This window comes from Tamandua tetradactyla, chromosome 6, assembly GCF_023851605.1.
Source record: "Tamandua tetradactyla isolate mTamTet1 chromosome 6, mTamTet1.pri, whole genome shotgun sequence".
Classification (NCBI taxonomy): Eukaryota; Metazoa; Chordata; class Mammalia; order Pilosa; family Myrmecophagidae; genus Tamandua; species Tamandua tetradactyla.
In genome coordinates, this window is record NC_135332.1 from 45,832,985 (window position 1) to 45,849,785 (window position 16,801).

The following is a 16,801-nucleotide window of genomic DNA, read 5'->3' on the forward strand; positions in this document are numbered from 1 at the left end:
GTGGAGTTGTTTTTCAGAGAGCAGAAGGTGAGGGAGGTAGAAAGTTCACACTGCTTTGGCTTGGCTGCCCGAAGTGGTGGGATTATGATGATTCCTATTTCCATGCATTGCCCTCTCCCTCCAAACTAGAATGGTCATATTTTCCTCACAGTAAAGATTCTCAATAGTGCTATCATCCACCTATTCACTGATGGAGAAAGGAGCAGTAAGAGAAGAAATAAAAAATTAAAAAAAAATCCAAAGTAGAGGGTGGAAGTGAATAATCGAGGTAACAGCATTTATTTTATTTTGAGTGCTTACAATGTGCCAGATACTGGGTTAAATTCTTTACATCATCTCATTCTTCCCGCCAAACCCTTGAGGGAAATATTGCCTAATATTATCCCGTTTAACAGAAGTATGTATGTGGTAGGGGGAGATATATTCTACAAACAATAGAGAGAAAAGTCAGCCAACTCGACACCCAGGCCTGCCTGGGTCCAGCTCCACTTCACGGTGATTTCACCTCAGCCTCAAATGCTTGCCATTTCTTTTTCTTTTTCTTTTTTTCTTTTTAACAAAACAGTTCGACATCCCTGGAACTTCCTGATGGTTCCTGGAGGGAAAACAAACCTCACTAAGGGGTTGAGGCAATCAAAGAACAAACTGCATGAACCAAAAGGGAGGATGCCTGCTGCCAGCCAGCTTCCCTCTGCCATTTTCAGAAGTCCTTACAGGGTTCTGAAGAGAGAAGTGTGTGTGGTTAGAGTGTCTGCAGCCAGGAGGCTGGAAAGGAGAAGAGCCTTATGTATTGTGTATCTGCAATATGAGAGGTGGCTTCACAGCTGGAGAACTGTGTCGGTGTGTCCAGCAGTCATCATGTGGCACTGTCAGATTTTACACATTACAACTTGGATGTATGAAAAGCATTGCTGTCTATTTGCGGTAACTGATCTCACTCTGGAACTTCCATTCCCACCGGTGGTGGAATAAACAATGCCGATTAAGGGAAACTCCTCTGTAATAATGCTGTCTCACTTCAAGTAAATATTCATGGCCAACGTAAAATTCAAACTCTTTCTCGGAGCTGTTTCTTCCTTCCCAAGGTGGGGTCAGGATGCAGGGGGCACTGAGGAGGACACATGGACCTGACTGGGGATGGGGAGGTAGCTCCCATCCTGCTGACTTCAGCTGATAACACCTTGAGTTGTGGCTCTTCACCTTGCCCCCGGGCCTTTGCTGACTGCTACCATGACACAGGGGGTGGAACTTCTGGTCTGTTCTCTTGATGTGGCCAGGACCCACGTCTTTCACTCTCTGTCTCAGCCCCAGTTCTCAGTGGCCTGAGGCTCAGTGTATTCTTCATCCTTTGTAAGCCATCTCCTTTGCAGCCTCTGCTATGGGGACATCTGCAGCCTCACCACAAAATCAAAAACCATTCCGTTCTCATTCCCTGATACTGCAAGTGCCAAGAATCTCACCCCTTCCAGATCCTTGAGGAGATCTGAAGACTCATGTTTTAGCCTGTCACCTAATTCCCAGCTTCCACTGATTCTCTATTTCTTCCCAGGCTGCTTCACCCCATGAGAGTCAAGGCCATCATTCCTTGATTTCCCTAAAACATGTAAAGTTATTGGATGTAGCAGATTTACTGCAGATTTGGGGACAGGATAGACACTGATTGTGGCACACAGTAACTCAGGCAAGGGTTTGAAATTGGATACCAGCCAACATCATCCTGAAAAATTCACTAGTCGTTTCCCTGACAAAAAAAAAAAATTTTAATTTCTCCCTGGCAAGATTTTCTTCCCAAGACCTGGCCCACTGGAACTCCCCACAGCACACCTCCCTACTTCTCCCTCACCACTCCACACCCTTACTCCCATCTGTCACACTGGCCATGAATATCTCATAATTCCCACTTCTTTCTAATGCAAAACAATTTAGCCCTCTTCAGGTAATATGAGGCAGAAGTGGAATGGGGTATGGCGGGCCAGTCTTCCCTTTGATAATCAAACATGACCATTAAGGAGTTTTTTTTCCCCTAAGCCAAAAGAGTAGTTCCTTCCCTAAGAATTTTGCATTCATTTTAGGTCAGCAGGCTCAACCTTAGCCAGTTGTACTAAAACAACATTTTTGTACTGCCTCAGGTAGATATTTTTTGAATCTTTACATTGAGAAGTAGGCAATATTATTATCCCCAATTCACACACAAAATAAGGAAACTGAGGCTCAGCACAGTTAGAAACATAGCCACTGAGTGAATAAACAAGAAACAAGAACTCAAAGCCAAGCCTGCCTTCCTCTGAAAGTCCATGCTCCGTACTATTGCTCATCCTGGGGGAAAGAGCTGTGTCTGCAGCCAAAGGCAAACCCCGTTTTTGAAACCAGTTCCCACATGGCAGGAAAGGCTGGTGCTGTGGGGTCATCTTTGGCCAAACTGCCTTCCATAGAGGTTGTAACAATGCACACTCCACCCACAATGAATGGCGCAGCAGGAGAGGTTTTTAAATGAGGAAAAGGTCCCAGCTAAGGGGATACAAGCAAGTCTGTGCCTGACCCAGATACTCCTCCTGGCATAATGAGTGCAATTGGCTATTTCCTGCAGGCAAGCTACGCATTTCACAGATAAGAAAACTGAGGCTCAGAGAATTTGACTGGCCTCACGCAGGGTCACAGCCTGGACTCCTGTAAGTCCAGGGCTATCTCTTCTACACAGTATATACTTTACTCTCCGCTTTCAGCTGTGGTCTCCAAGGATGACTTGACCAAAACTTGAAGAACTCCACTTCTTCCCATTGCGAGCTGAAAATAGCTGAACCTTGCGAGCTGAAAATAGCTGAACCTCCCACACAGTTTAGAGTTTCCCCTGGTCACTTCACTCCCACCCACATGAAAGCAGGGTCAGTTGCCCAAACATCTCTCCCCACACACACACTCAGCTGCTGTTTCCAGCCCCCAGAGCCTGACTTTCCACTTTCCTGGGGTGGGTGACGATTACCGTGGACATTCATCTTCCAACCTGAGGAACTGAAAAACCCAACAGACCCTCTCCATGGTTCCCCAGGGGGAGTGAAAGTCCCTGGGGACTTTCACATGAGCCACGGGGATTATCATCAGTCCCTGTGGGGACAGAGGAAACTATGGTGAAATAGTGGGTTTTTTTCCTTTGCACTTGAAAGTGTCTTCCCATCTATTAATTCATTTAACTTCATACAGCAGTTCTCCAAGACAGACAAGGCAGAAATTTTGTATTCATTCTTCCCATTTTATAGATAAGGAAAAAGCAGTATGACTTGCTTAGTGCTAGAAAGCAGCAGAGACCAGAGACAGACCCAGATTTTCTGGTACCTAATTCCCAGCCACATTCTGTTCTGCCCCATGATCACCAATCTCCTGCAGTATAAGACGTGCACATAAACCATCCCCTATCTGTCCACATCCAGAATAAGTCACCATGTCCCTAGCAATATTGTGTGGGACCCTCCATAATGGATGTATGTGAGTCTCTTCCCCTGCATCCTCACCTTTGTTTCAGCTCCACTGTCGCCTCCTTCATGAGAAGACTCTTGGAATGTTTGTGATTTGTGGCCTTGCACTGTATCCAAGTGCCTGGCATGGCCTCTGGAAAGTGATGGGTGCTCAGTAGACATGTGTTGCTTGGCTGATTGAGAGAATGGATAAATAGATGGAGGAACAGATGGATGGAGAAATGGGTAGGTGGGCAGATGGATGGGTGGAACGTTGATTTCATTTGTTCCACTAATGAATATGGCACAGAATTTCCAAATCCCATTTTGAGGAAATTCCCCAAGGGACTTCCTCACTCAAGTTGGAGATCCTCAAAAATGCAAACGCCTTGGGCAGTTCTAAGATGCCTATAGTTCTAGCCTGTCGGTTCTGCAGGTCTAAGTATTGGGGCAGGGGCCATGGAAGAGGAATAGCAGATGCTTTATGGAGGAGAAACAAAAGGCTGGGGACCCCCATTCCTGAGATTGGAAGCAGTGGGCAAGAAGCCAAGGACCAGCTCAAAAAAAATGAGCCAGTTCCAGACCACAAATACAAGAGTCCTGTAAGATTCTGAAACTCTTGTCACTCCCTTTACAAGCTTGTCTAGGAAACTCCAAAAGAGGGTCTGTATCCTGGCCAGCAAGGAGAAAGGGAAGACCATGTTTCATTCCATGGCCAGGCTCTGAGAGAGAGAAATCCTGCCATTTGAGTGACTGGTGACAGCCAGTGAAGAAAAATGTATGGGGACAGAGACCGCAGCCTGCTGTACAGAGGGCAGGAGAGCTCAGAGTAGGCCTGAGTCATCACCATCTTCTATGTGTTTTCTTCCTAATAAGTGAAATCATGCCTAATGTGTTTAGCAAGTGCCAAATATCTAAAGGAAAATCAACATCACACTCCCCCACACCCAAGCTCCCTCACACTCAGTTAACCTTGACACTCACTGCTCTTGGGAGGGGGAAGACATTGAGCCTGGACATTTGGGAAAAAGAAGAGAAGGAAGTGCTTCCCAAGTGTCTACCTTGTGCCAGGAATGGTATCGAACAATTTACTGATTTGTTGCATTAAATCCTCTGAAGTGTCCTAGGAGCTAAGTGTCCTTAACCCCATTTCCAGAAAGGAAACCAAGGTGTACAACAGTTAATACCTTGCCCAAAAAAACATACAGAGTGTTTGCAATCTGTCTGGTGTCAACGCCAAGTTTGTCTCACTTTACCAGGCTTCCTCCTGGGGGCTGAGGTGATTGATACCAGGGAGAAACTTCTCTGGTGGTATGAGTTCCTGAAGAGTATGCAGAACTTCAAGAGATGGAGGGATGTGTGGAAAGTACGAAGAAGCCTCCCACAAACATGCAGAGGAAAATTAAAAAAAACACTCCCAAATGTCAGGAGGAGGAGAGCCCGAGATCATCTGTTACCCAGCAATTTTGACTCCCACAGCCACCCACCACCCAAGGTTCTTTGTGGTGGGCTCCTGCAGTAACCCAAGGTGGGGGAGCATAGCTCCCATCAACAAACACACCACATGTGGTCTCCAGTTGCAGAAAACAAGCAGCTGTGCACAGCCACTGTTCCATGTGGTGAAGGTGAGAAGAGCAGGGGGAGGCCAAGCTGCAATCCTCCACCCAAATGCGGTTGGAACCACGCAAGTTGTCAAATTTAGTGCTCCTGACGGTGAAATGCACATTAGGTGATGGGAAGGGGGGTGGGGAATGCAAAATGGAATGACAGAAAGAACAAACCACAGTTTTGAACCAAAGAGCAAAGGCGGAATGCCGTGGAGAGTCCTGGATGGGGGTTCTGATACTGACTCCACTTGGATCCAAGCATCTACATTGTGCCAGGAATGGTGCTGAACAATTTCCTGATTGTTGCATATAATCCTCTGACGTGTCCTAGGAGCAAAGTGTTCCTAGCCCCATTTCCGGAAAGGAGAAAAGAGAAAAAAAAATAGCATAGAACATTGCTATTATGTTTAGGGATTTAAGACAGGACCAATGGAAAGATGATTTGCCAAATAAATGAGTACAAGCCTGCAGGGAGGCCTCAGCCTGCATCTGTACAGCTCCTCCAATCACCACTGAGGGAACCCCTACCCCAGGCAGGGCCCTCTAGGACAAAGAATAAAACAGGAACTCACTGTCTAGGATGAGAACTATCTAAGCTTGTAAGCAAGAACAGAGAAGGATGAAAGCAACCAGGGAGCAATTCTCCAATTTGCAGATGGGGAAAATGAAGTTTCATCGGGAGGAACTAACTTTACATCATCTCTCTGGCCCAGGCCAAGATTGCTAGTGGATGGAAGGATTTTCCCTGCTTCAGGCATTATTTTTTTTGAAGAGCAGCCAGAATAGCCAGAGCTGCTTCTCACATGATTGTGGGGGAAATCCCAGGCCTGAGAAAAGTTTTCGAATCCAGATGGAATGAAGTTTCACTTTCTTTGCCTATATTTGGTTTCCTAACGTCACAATGAGAGACTGGGCTGGCAGCCAGGCTGGTTTAGGAAAAGAGTGAATGGAAGAGGAAGAGACAAAAACTGGGCTCAGGGAGGGGAGAGGATGGGCAGGGCAGGGCTGGCCTAGGGTGAGCGGTGTCTGGCCTCAGTGAGGTTTATGCTAAGAGCAGGATTCAGGAGGGCTGAGGACTGATAAGAACTGAGCCCTGTAAACTCTAGAAGTCCACAGATGAGCTTAACAGGTCTATGAACCTCTTATGTGCAAAATTACATGCATGTGTCTGTGTACATTTCTACATGTTTGTGGAGTTTTCACAGCAGTCATCACATTCATACAGGACTCCATAATCCAAAAAGAGGTTGCATCCAACCTCTCATTTTCCAGATGAGGAAAATTAGGCTCAGAGAAGGTAAGCATCTCGCTCAAGGCCAGCATTCATAATAGAAATGGGTTTTGAACTTAGAAGTCCAACTCTGGAGAGCCCATGTACTTTGTCAAGATGTCATAAGAAGTTATTAAGACTAACCCAGCATTGATTTAGCATCTATCACATTCAAGGTATTTGTTTGGAAGCCAGAGGAGAATACGAAAAAAAAAGAGGGGGGAAAAAAAAAGCCTAGAACATTGCTAATTATTTTAGGGTTTTAAGACAAGACCAGTGCCAAGATGATTTGCAAAATAAATGAGTATATATTTACTTTATTTTTTGTTTACTGTGTATCTCCCTCCCATCCCAGCAAAAAATAAAAAAAACAAACTCCATAGGGCAGGGACTTCAATGGCCTTTTTCACCACTGTGTCCATGATACCTAGAATAGTGCCTGACTCACAGCAGTTCTCAGTAATGACTGTCAAGTGAGACAGGAATGGCTGAGTGGTGTAGACCACACATGCTGTAGGGACGTGAGAGCAGAGATGACTTCGTGATATTGGTACCTCTCCTTACAGTCTCCTAAGAACGTCCACAGTCATTCCATCCCTTGCTTTTCACAACAACCAGCATGGTAAGTCAGCAGGACAGGTCTCCCTACTCCAGTTTCAGAACATAAAGTGCTGTGTGAATAATAATCAGTTGCCTTTCCTGGAACCCATAGCTTAAATTAGGTTCCATGTTTTTTACTTTTACGCAGGCTCTTAGATTTTTTCATAGAATCTGTGCTTCAGAGCCAAGTGATAATTTAAAGGTAGCCCATCAAGTCCAAACCCCATTTTACACAGGAAGAAGTGAGTGACAGAAATGGAATTAAAGTTGGGTTTTTTGCTTCTTCCACTCTGTATAATCCAGTGGAATCATCTAAAGGGAAGAAAAAGTCTCCTGACCCACCCATTTCCCACATACACACGCACATTCCCGCTCGGCAACCCCACCCTCCCGTCCCCTCTCCTCCCCTCTTCCACCACCACCTACGTGCAGCACAGACGCTTAGCACAGCTGACAGTTTCACCAGGATTTAAAGATGAGGATTGCATTGATACATCTGTGGGTTCCCTCACCGCCTGCCGCAGCTCAAAATATTTGGCATCCAGGAAAAGACTTATCTTTCTTCCGTAAAGAAGGAAACTGAGATCAGGGAAAGGAAACAGAAATAAAAGTTCACATGGGAAAACTAAGCCTAATAGTAGAACTGATTTTGTGCAATGAACATAAGGAAAGACTACTGTATAGTTGTTTTTGTTTTTGTTTTTGTTTTTTCTTTTAAATGAAGAAAGTTTTGCTTAAGGGTTGCATACTTTTATTGGAGTACATCCAAATGGTCCTATCCTTTGGAGTAAAACTAGTGCTTATCAGTTTCCAACTGTGTTTAGCTTTTGGTTGGAATTTGCAAAAAATAAAACCTAAATAAAATAAGTGAAAGTTAAGAATAAAAATAAAAAAATTGAGCCTTAGCAAGTGCTTCAGAATTTATCTAGCAACAATGCAGAGTGGTAGAAATTCCACAAGCTCTAGATTCAGGCAGATTTGGGTTCATTTGGGGATTCCTCCATTTTAGGCTGTGTGACCTAAAAAGTAAGCCACTTACCCTTCTAAGCCTCGATTGACCCATCATCTGTTTAAAACTAAAGACTTTGACACAAAGTTCACTAATTCACATTAGTTAGAAGTCTAGGCTAAATTGCTGAAAAGTCTAAAGTATCTTAAAAGCATTGCAATTGTGAGTCATTGATTATATACCATGTATGGACTATATGTATGTAAAAATTTGTCAATAAAAACATTTTTTTAAAAAGCACTGCAGTTTTCCTAATCATAACAAGATAATAATAGCTAATGTTATTAAATACTTAATATGTGTCAGGGATTGTTACAAGGACTTTACAAGCATGAGCACATTTATGGGGAGTTAATTGTCTCAAGAACCATGAGAGGAGCTGTTATTATTAGCCCTGATTATAGGTGAAGACACGGAGGCCCAGACCAGAGACATTAAGTAACTTTCCCAAGGCGATTTGGCTAAAAAAAGAGGAGAAAAGAGATTCAACCCCAGATGTGACTTCTAAGCCCCTGCTCTTAACCACCAGTCTATACAGCCTCCCGTATGTTTGGTAACTTAAGGGAGCTGTTAGGTCGGGTGAACAGGGAAGGGCTCTGCGGCTGGAATCATGAGACATCGGACCACTCATTACTCAACTCTTTACTCTCTTATATTTCGCCTATTAAAACCTTTCAGGAGCTATGTTAGAGGAACAATTAAAATGGGCAGAATACATTTGTGGAGGTGAATGCATTTCCTAAAGTGCCCACAATTTGTTTTTTTAAACAAAATGGCCATACTTTCCAAAAGTGCATTTCTACTGTTGGTCAGTTTGGTGAATGAGTTGTGAGGAGGGAATGAGGATTCTTGGGGAGAGCTTAGAACAGCAGTCAGGGAAAAGGGAAAGCTCAACAAACGTTAACTGCCCTGGTGACTAAATGCGTGGAGAGAGCTTACGTCTGGTCATCAGAGACATCTGGGCGCAAATCCCACTGATGAGCTATGTGACCTTGAGAATATTACTAACCTCTTCTGAGGCTCATCTCACCTGTAAAATGAGGACAACAGCCACCCTGCTTCATAGTAAAGAGGAAACAAGGCAAGCCCTTCCCATTCTGGACACGTTACACACTAGCTAGCTAGCAAGAAAAAGTTCAGTACAGATTTATTTAAATTTCTGTTTGCTTTTGTCACTATCAGGAAACACTTTTCTCTTAGACAATACAAAAGTCCCACCTAGGCCAAACTATCACTAATTCTGAATTATCCAAATAGGAATTGATGAAGATTTGCTGTATCTAATTATTTGAAATAGAGTAAGGACCCCAGCTCCAATTAAGATGGCCACATTGGTTCAGTTTCAAGGGTGTCCTGCCTAAACCCTTAATGGTGAGAAGTACTTAATGGACAGAGTCCTGAAATGAAAGCCATAGAACTGTGTCTAATCCCAATTCTGTCTCATTTGCTATGTGTTCTTAGGCAAGTCACCTCCTCTCTCTGGGACTAGGTTTCCTCTTCTAAAACTGAATTAGGTCGAATAAAAGATCCCTAAAGTCATTCACAGCTTTTATATTCTGTAACTTTTGTGCTCAAGAAAGTCTTAGAAATGGAATGGGGATCCCTGCATTTACTGAGTTTCTTCATCTATAAAATGGGAATTATAGAGTACCTGCCTCATTGAGCTGGTGTGAGGATTAAATGAGTTAACACAAACAAAACCCTTAAAGCAGTGTCTGGCACAGGATAAGTCCCCAGTAAAATAATGATAATGTGTTCTGGAAGAGATCTCTGTCTCTCTGCTCCTCAACAAGTTTGTAACCAATTGTACCACTTTATAAACAAGGAAATGGGAGTTCAAAGACATTAAACAATTTTCCCAAAGATCACTCAGTAAATTAATGGGGGTAACCCTGATGATTGCAAGAAATCATCCCAATAGAAATCACTCCAACTAATATCTGGTGAAAAGACCCCAATGCCCAGTTGAGAGCCACTGCCCCATTCATAGGATGACCTCACCTCCTTTGGGGACTGTATCTTAAGAGGACACCCTTTCCCTACCCTTTCCAATAAAATGCCTTGTAAATAACATCTATCCATGGATGAGAGGGGGAAGATGCACATCTGAAATGCACGAGCAAGAACTTTGAAAGCAACCGAATAAAAACATAGTGGCTTCTGGTCCTTTCCTACCTGCCCCTTCTACTTGCCCCTAGGGAAGCGATTTCCTGCTTTCTGGGGAGGACCCTGGCTGATGAAGCTGAGGATGCCAGCAGAGGAAGAGGTTTACAACTACCAGAACTTGGACTAGCTCTTCTTGAGGGCAGAGGGGGAACTTGTGAGCTCACCCTGGATGGGAGTGAGGGGGAAAGACAGAGACTTCGATTTCCGGGGGCTATTTCAGTTTTCTTTTCCATTTTGTGCAATTTCACTTATGATATCAGCCAATGATTGGCTGCTGCTTCGGAAACTCCCCTTGGGGGCACCTTCTCTACTGAGCCTGACTCCCTATAAAGGGCTGGCCTGAGTCACACTTTCAGAGGAGACTGAGACAGCACGTGGGGAGTCTCCTCCAGTCCTTGCTCACAGCACCATGAAGGCCTCCGCAGCTGCCCTCGCAGCCCTCCTCGCCGCTGCTGCCCTCTGCACCCCAGCATCTGCCTCCCCATGTAAGTCCAGGGCTGACTACCCCCAAGAGTTGGCCCTCTCCCTAGAATGCTCTCTGTCCCATACCTTGCCCTCTTTTCAACTAGTATGTATTGCTGGACCCCATTATTTACATTATTACGAATTGTTTTGCCCGTATGATCAGCTGTCCCTGGCAGTTATCTAAGCCCTTCGGGGGCAGGGATCCCTGATTAGTTTTTCCGTGTTTTCAAAGTCTACCCCAGAGTTGGTAGGTGCTCACTGAATGCAGGCTGATGCTGTGGGTATTAGCCAGCAGGGACAACTCAAGCTGACCTTGGAACACAACTGACTCATGCCTGTCACTAGCAGGGTTTCTAAGAAACTTCTAAGCTAAATCCCTCCTGGGGCTTGAGAGAGAATAACAGTAATGCATGATTATTAAATACTATGTGTCAGGTATTGTACTGATTGTTCTATATGTATCTTATTTAAAACTCAGTTACTCTTTGAGTAATTGTCCTTGACTTACAAATGGGGAAATAGAGGTTAAGTAACTTGCCCAAAGCACACAGCTAGGAAGCTGGGGAACGGGTGCATAAATTCAGTTCTATCTGGCTCTTAAACACTACTACTCTGCTGAGAAGTGGCAACTGACACTCTTGTCACCCCAAATTGACCAACAATGACTCTCCATTCACAGTCCTTCTACGGCTCAGCCAGTGCTTCTAGGATTTAATATGTATCCCTAGGCCCCACTTAGAGGTCCTGGCTGAGTCATGCAGTGTGAATTTTGGAAGCCACCCTGCACCCAACCCTAGGTCCCAAAGAAACCAAGGTCTGAGTCTACTGAGGATCCTGGAAGGGCAAGAATGAGGGGAGAGGGCTCAGGACAAGCCAAGAAGAGACCTAGGATGTCCTGAGGGCTTTGGTGTACAGGAAAGAAGACAAGCTGGGCTCAGATGATGGGGAGGGGAGATTCCCTTCGGTCCTCTGTTGGAATCCCTCCTCGGCCACTGTACCTCAGCTTCTGCCAAATGAGGATGAGAGTTCATTTAAGATAGAGCATACAGAGTAGCAGCACAATGCCCCATGTGCACTGGCCATGAATGAAAGGGTTTCCTTCTTTCCTTCTCCCAGATGCCTCGGACACCACACCCTGCTGCTTTGCCTACATCACCCGCCCAGTTCCCCGTGCTCACATCAAGGAGTATTTCTACACTAGCGGCAAGTGCTCCAACCCAGCTGCCGTGTGAGTCTCAGCCCTGTGGAGACCTCCGGGAGGACAGGGCAGGGGGGTGTGATGAGGAAGGGACAACTTTTGTTCCCAGAGCCAGTCCCCCCAGAGGCCCTTCAGAGAGGATGCCTTGTCCACTCCAACCCATCCTCCTCTCACAGCTCCCTGTCCAGCCTCTGCTTCCCCAGCTGTAATGTGTGAAGACTACACAAGGTGGGCTTACAGGAGCCAGTCTACTCCGATGTGCTAGGTGCCTACGTTCTCAGAACTTGACAGATATGCCCCTAGAAGGCCCCTGAATGGAGAAGACTAACTCAGTTATCCTTTTCCAGTTAGAATCCCACAGTCCCCCGTACCCCAGGCACAGTCAAATCCATCTACAACCTAAAAGGAATTAGGCAGGAAAGGGCAGGCGGGGGTCTAGGCCCTAGTTGCAGTCAAGTAAAAAACTATTGCTTAGAGTATCTAAAATTACATGGAAAAGAATAATAATTCCTACTGTATTGGAAGCGCCTGCTGTGTGTCCAGTGTCTTCTGGGTATTATCTTTCAACGTAAGAGTCCTAGCAGGTATGCATAACCACATTTCAGATAATGAAACTGAGACTCAGGGAGGTTTGGTGACTTGCCCAAAGTTCCACAGTAAGTGAGAGATAGAGCCTGTCTATGGAGCCTCTTCTTTCTAATATAGCAAGGTTATTAATGACAGGTGCTTAGGAAATCTAACATGATAGAGACTTAAAGAATGGGAATGGAGAAAACACGAAGTTTCCTAAATAGGGCTAAATTTATTCCAAAAACTCTCATGACACTGCAAAGTAACAAGTATTCAAAGCTGGACTTTGGCTCTGATGAATCTCTCTAAGGTAATGGTAATGATTTAGCACTATTAATGTAATATAATTTTTCAAAAAAATAATCTTTCACTGAGCACCTATTATGTACAGGCAGAGATTGATAACCACCATCCCTCACCGCCTAGAAGGAAGAGAAGATGCCCCTATGACTAGAGTACTGGGTATAAGAACATTACAAAAGGCAGTGCAGTCCAGAGCAGGGAGTCAGGAAAGGGAAGTTGGGAGAGGTTTGCTGCCAAAAGTACCATTTGAGGTAGGATTTGGACTTGCAGAGAAAAGCCTGAGGGACTGGGTCCATCAGGCAGGGGGATGCCTCCAAGATTTTTCTTTGGTTTATGCAAAGTCTCCATCTATGGAGCACTGAGCAATGAGGCAGAAAGAGAGGAGCTGGCCCCATCCTGGAAAGGGCTTGCTCATCAGGACAAAGAAACAAAAGCTTTAGGGTGTCGAGTGTAAAATGAGCTTCAAGACGGAAAGCCTAGAAAACAGGAGTCCAGTTAAAAGGTTATCTTTACTGAGCAGTGCAATGGTGGCTCAGTGGCAGAATTCTTGTCTGCCATACCAGAGACCAGGGTTCACTTCCCAGAACTTGCCCATGCCAAAAAAAAAAAAAAAAAGGAATGGTTACCTTTATCCACTTAAGTGGAATTGGAGGCTGAATAATGCAGGGAGGGATAGGAGAGGAGAAAGGAGTTAGAAAACTTCAGAAGTGGAATTAGCAGGCTCCAGTAGGTGATGTGAGGTCAGAAGACAGTGGTTAAGGATTTCACCGTTTCAGCTGAGATGGCTGGAAAAGGGCAAATCCTCTGAGTTCAAAGAAAGAGCTGTTTAAAGGGAAAGTAGATTGTGTAGTTTGGGTTTGTTTGAGCCTGAGGTCCTGGCAAGACAACTCTGTGGAAACGCCAGATAGAGAGTGTGAAATGAAAGGGTAGCTGAGAAAAGCATGTCAAGGATAGAGATATGACATTATTTCATAGGAGAAAGGGCTCTTCCAATTAAAGAGAGGCAACAAAACACAGTCTTAGGTAGCACTGGCTCTAGACGGGTCTACCTTTGTTAGAATCCCAGTCCTGCCACTTGACAGTGCATGAGCAAGTCATTTAACTTCTCTGAGCCCCCATTTTCTCATCTGCAAAATGGACAGAAGTACTTCCCTCACAGCCTCAGTGAGAATAAAATGCTTAGAATATGATTAGCACACAGTGGGTGCCAAATAAGCATTGATTTATCATTATCTAAACAGATACATAGAAGTCACAGGTGGATGCACTTCATACATTCAGTAAATATCCATTAAGGCCAAGGGCCCAAGTCTAGGGAAAAAGTACAGAAATAAGGGTGGAAACTTTCAGAACACCTGCCTTAAAGGGCAAGTGAAGGTGGAGGCTCCCAATGAGACTGAACAGGCAGAGAGGAAGGAGGGAACTCAAGCAAATAAAGGGTCCCAAAATTGGGGTCAGGGAGAGACGGCTTTGCAAGGAAGGAAGGGAGAGCAGAAGGAGGAAATGGAGGCCTGAGCAACCCTTCCCCAAGGTATTGGTTTTCTGACCTTTTGACTTCCTGGCTGCAGGCCAAGAGGGCAAGAGAGAAGATAATGAATTTGGCAGGATTTCCTGGCTGACTCTGGGCTGACCACAAGCAGGGTCTGTGCCTGAAGCTCCCTCACCACCCCAAATAAGAAACAAACCCTAAAAGGCATGAGAGCCCAGAACACCTCTCCTACTCCCAGGGTGGAAGAAAGAGAGATGGTCATATTGTGGGTGTAATTAATACCACTGAATTGGACACTTGAAAGCAGTTAAAGTGGGAAATTGAGTTGTATATGTTCCTATAAAAAGTTTCAAAGGAGAAATTGTCAAGGGGTTTCTGGGTAAGTCTCAGAAAAGGGGAAGCAGCTTCCCTGAGAGCAAATGTTATCCATGATAGAGCCTGTTCTAGTTTCCTAGCTGCCAGAATGCAACACACCAGAGATGGATTGGCTTTCAATAAAAGATTTATTTTGCTAGCTTTTCAGAGGAAAGGCAGCTAACTTTCATCTGAGGTTCTTTCTTACGTGGGAAGGCTTAGGTAATCTCTGCTGGCCTTCTCTCTAGACCTCTGGGTTCCAACAACTTTCCCTGGGGTGATTCCTTTCTGCATCTCCAAAGGCCTGGGCTGAGCTGCGAGTGCTGAGATGAGGTATGGTGAGCTGTTTGGGCTGTGCTACATTGAGCTCTCTCATTTAAGCACCAGCCAGTTAAGTCAAACATCATTCATTGCAGCAGGCATGCCTCCTAGCCGACTGCAGCAGATGAGGTTCACATACCATTGGCTCATGTCCACAGCAACAGAACTAGATGCCTTCACCTGGACAAGTTGACAACCGAATCTAACTACCACAGAGCCCAATGGGGGAATCGAGGAATTTTTTGTTCTCACCAGATAACCTAAGCCTTTCCTTTGCAAACATTTGAGTTCAGAGACATGCAGGAAAACATCCTAAAGGAGAATCCCAAATGCGAAAGGTCCACATAGGCAGGGCTGATTCACAAGTAGCATGTTAATTGACAGCTCTGCTATTCAAACCCAAGATCCCCACCCAGAAAAAACTGTTCCAGCAGACAGGTCATGCAGGCAGCTAAACTGAGCTGTGTGACATCCAATCTTTCATAGCTCTAGTTTACACCATCAATACCTGTAGAGATAAAGAGCTCTCACTCTCACAGTCCTCCACATTCTGGTTGATTAGTTGGTAGAAGTTCTTTGACATTGCCTATGTCTCGGGCCCTACCATCCTTCTGAGCCATGGTGTCTAGTATGCAGACCTGTGGTCTTGTGCTCTCTGATCCATACCAAAGCAGGGCTCCATAGCAGTCTAATACTCATAACACATGTATGACATTTTTCAAAACTCTTTCATACATCATCTCATTTGAGCTTCACAACAATTGTGCAAAGTGAGAGGTAAACCAATAGACTCAGAGGTGCTAAGTGATTTGTCCAAGGAGATCCAACATGTAAGTGGTAAAATAAAAACTTGAGTTCATAACCTTCTTTCCTCCATCCCTGCATGCCTGAATGTATTTATGTATTCATTTATTGAGTGTTTGCTCTGTGCCAAGTGCTGTGTTGTCTGAAGCCAAAGCATATGTTCTTTTAGTCACTTCTTATCGCCCACTTACTAAGCCAAGACTCAGTCGTTGGAGGACCCAGAACCCTCACTCTTTCTCTGCATCCTGAGCATGCAGCACAGGACCAGGAACAGAGGAAGTGCTGAGAAAAGTCTAGTGGTTGACCATCTAAACATTGGGCTCCTCAGACTCCATATTCCCTGAACTTTCCAGGTTGCATGTATTTGTGTGTAGGCTAAAATGCACAATAAACCAGAAGCCCTTAGCCCTATAGAGGACGAAATGTCCTTTCCTTAGAGGCCACAGATAAAATTCTAAGGAGATCAAAAAATGCCCCACCCCAGAACCACTATCATTTCCCCTTATGTCTCAATCCACTTCATACCCAAAGCTGGCTTTCCCAGACCTGAAAAAATTTCACCCCCTTCCTCTCCTTTCCCACAGCTTTGTCACCCGAAAGAACCGCCAGGTGTGTGCCAACCCAGAGAAGAAATGGGTGCGGGAGTACATCAATGCTTTGGAGATGACTTAGGATGGATGGCGCCTTGAACCTGAGCTTGCGCAAACTTTCCTATTGCAGCTTGCTCTTGTCCTAACAAGCTTGGTAGGCTGGCCCTGGAAATCCTCTACTCCCATGCCCTCTTTGGAGGTCACAGATTCCAAAGAGCTACAAGGCAGCAGTTATAAAATCCTCCCCCACCTAAAGCATCAAAGAGCTATGGAGGCTCTGCCTTCTGAATGAGGGGATCTAACCTCTGAGCTTCTGGCCCCTCAGGGCTCAGCTTGGCCCCAGCTCTACCACCAGGAAGGAAGTCAGTGCACCTCTAGAGGTGAAGAAGGAAAGAAGACTGGGCTCCTACAGGAATGTCCTGGGGCCACAACACCCATCTTGGCCCCTCATTGGGAAGGGTTCACTGTCAAACTTGAGCTTTCCATTAAAATTCTCAAAGCAATTATAAAGGTGGCTCCTGGTTTGATTTCCTACTCGAGATCCCCCCTTCCCAGCATTAAGTCTGCAGGGGTCCAAGGCCTGAACACATCTGGTATCACCTGAGA

At 45.1% G+C, this 16,801-nt stretch overlaps 1 protein-coding gene across 1 annotated transcript; it reads left to right on the forward strand.

Moving 5' to 3' along the window:
- The first annotated feature begins 10,434 nt into the window (after window positions 1-10,434).
- On the forward strand, window positions 10,435-16,705 carry CCL5 (C-C motif chemokine ligand 5). The gene is made up of 3 exons (XM_077165124.1): window positions 10,435-10,586; window positions 11,683-11,794; window positions 16,190-16,705. The coding sequence occupies exons 1-3, from the start codon at window positions 10,511-10,513 to the stop codon at window positions 16,275-16,277; spliced, it is 276 nt and encodes a 91-aa protein (XP_077021239.1). The 5' UTR covers window positions 10,435-10,510; the 3' UTR covers window positions 16,278-16,705.
- The last annotated feature ends 96 nt before the right edge of the window (window positions 16,706-16,801 follow it).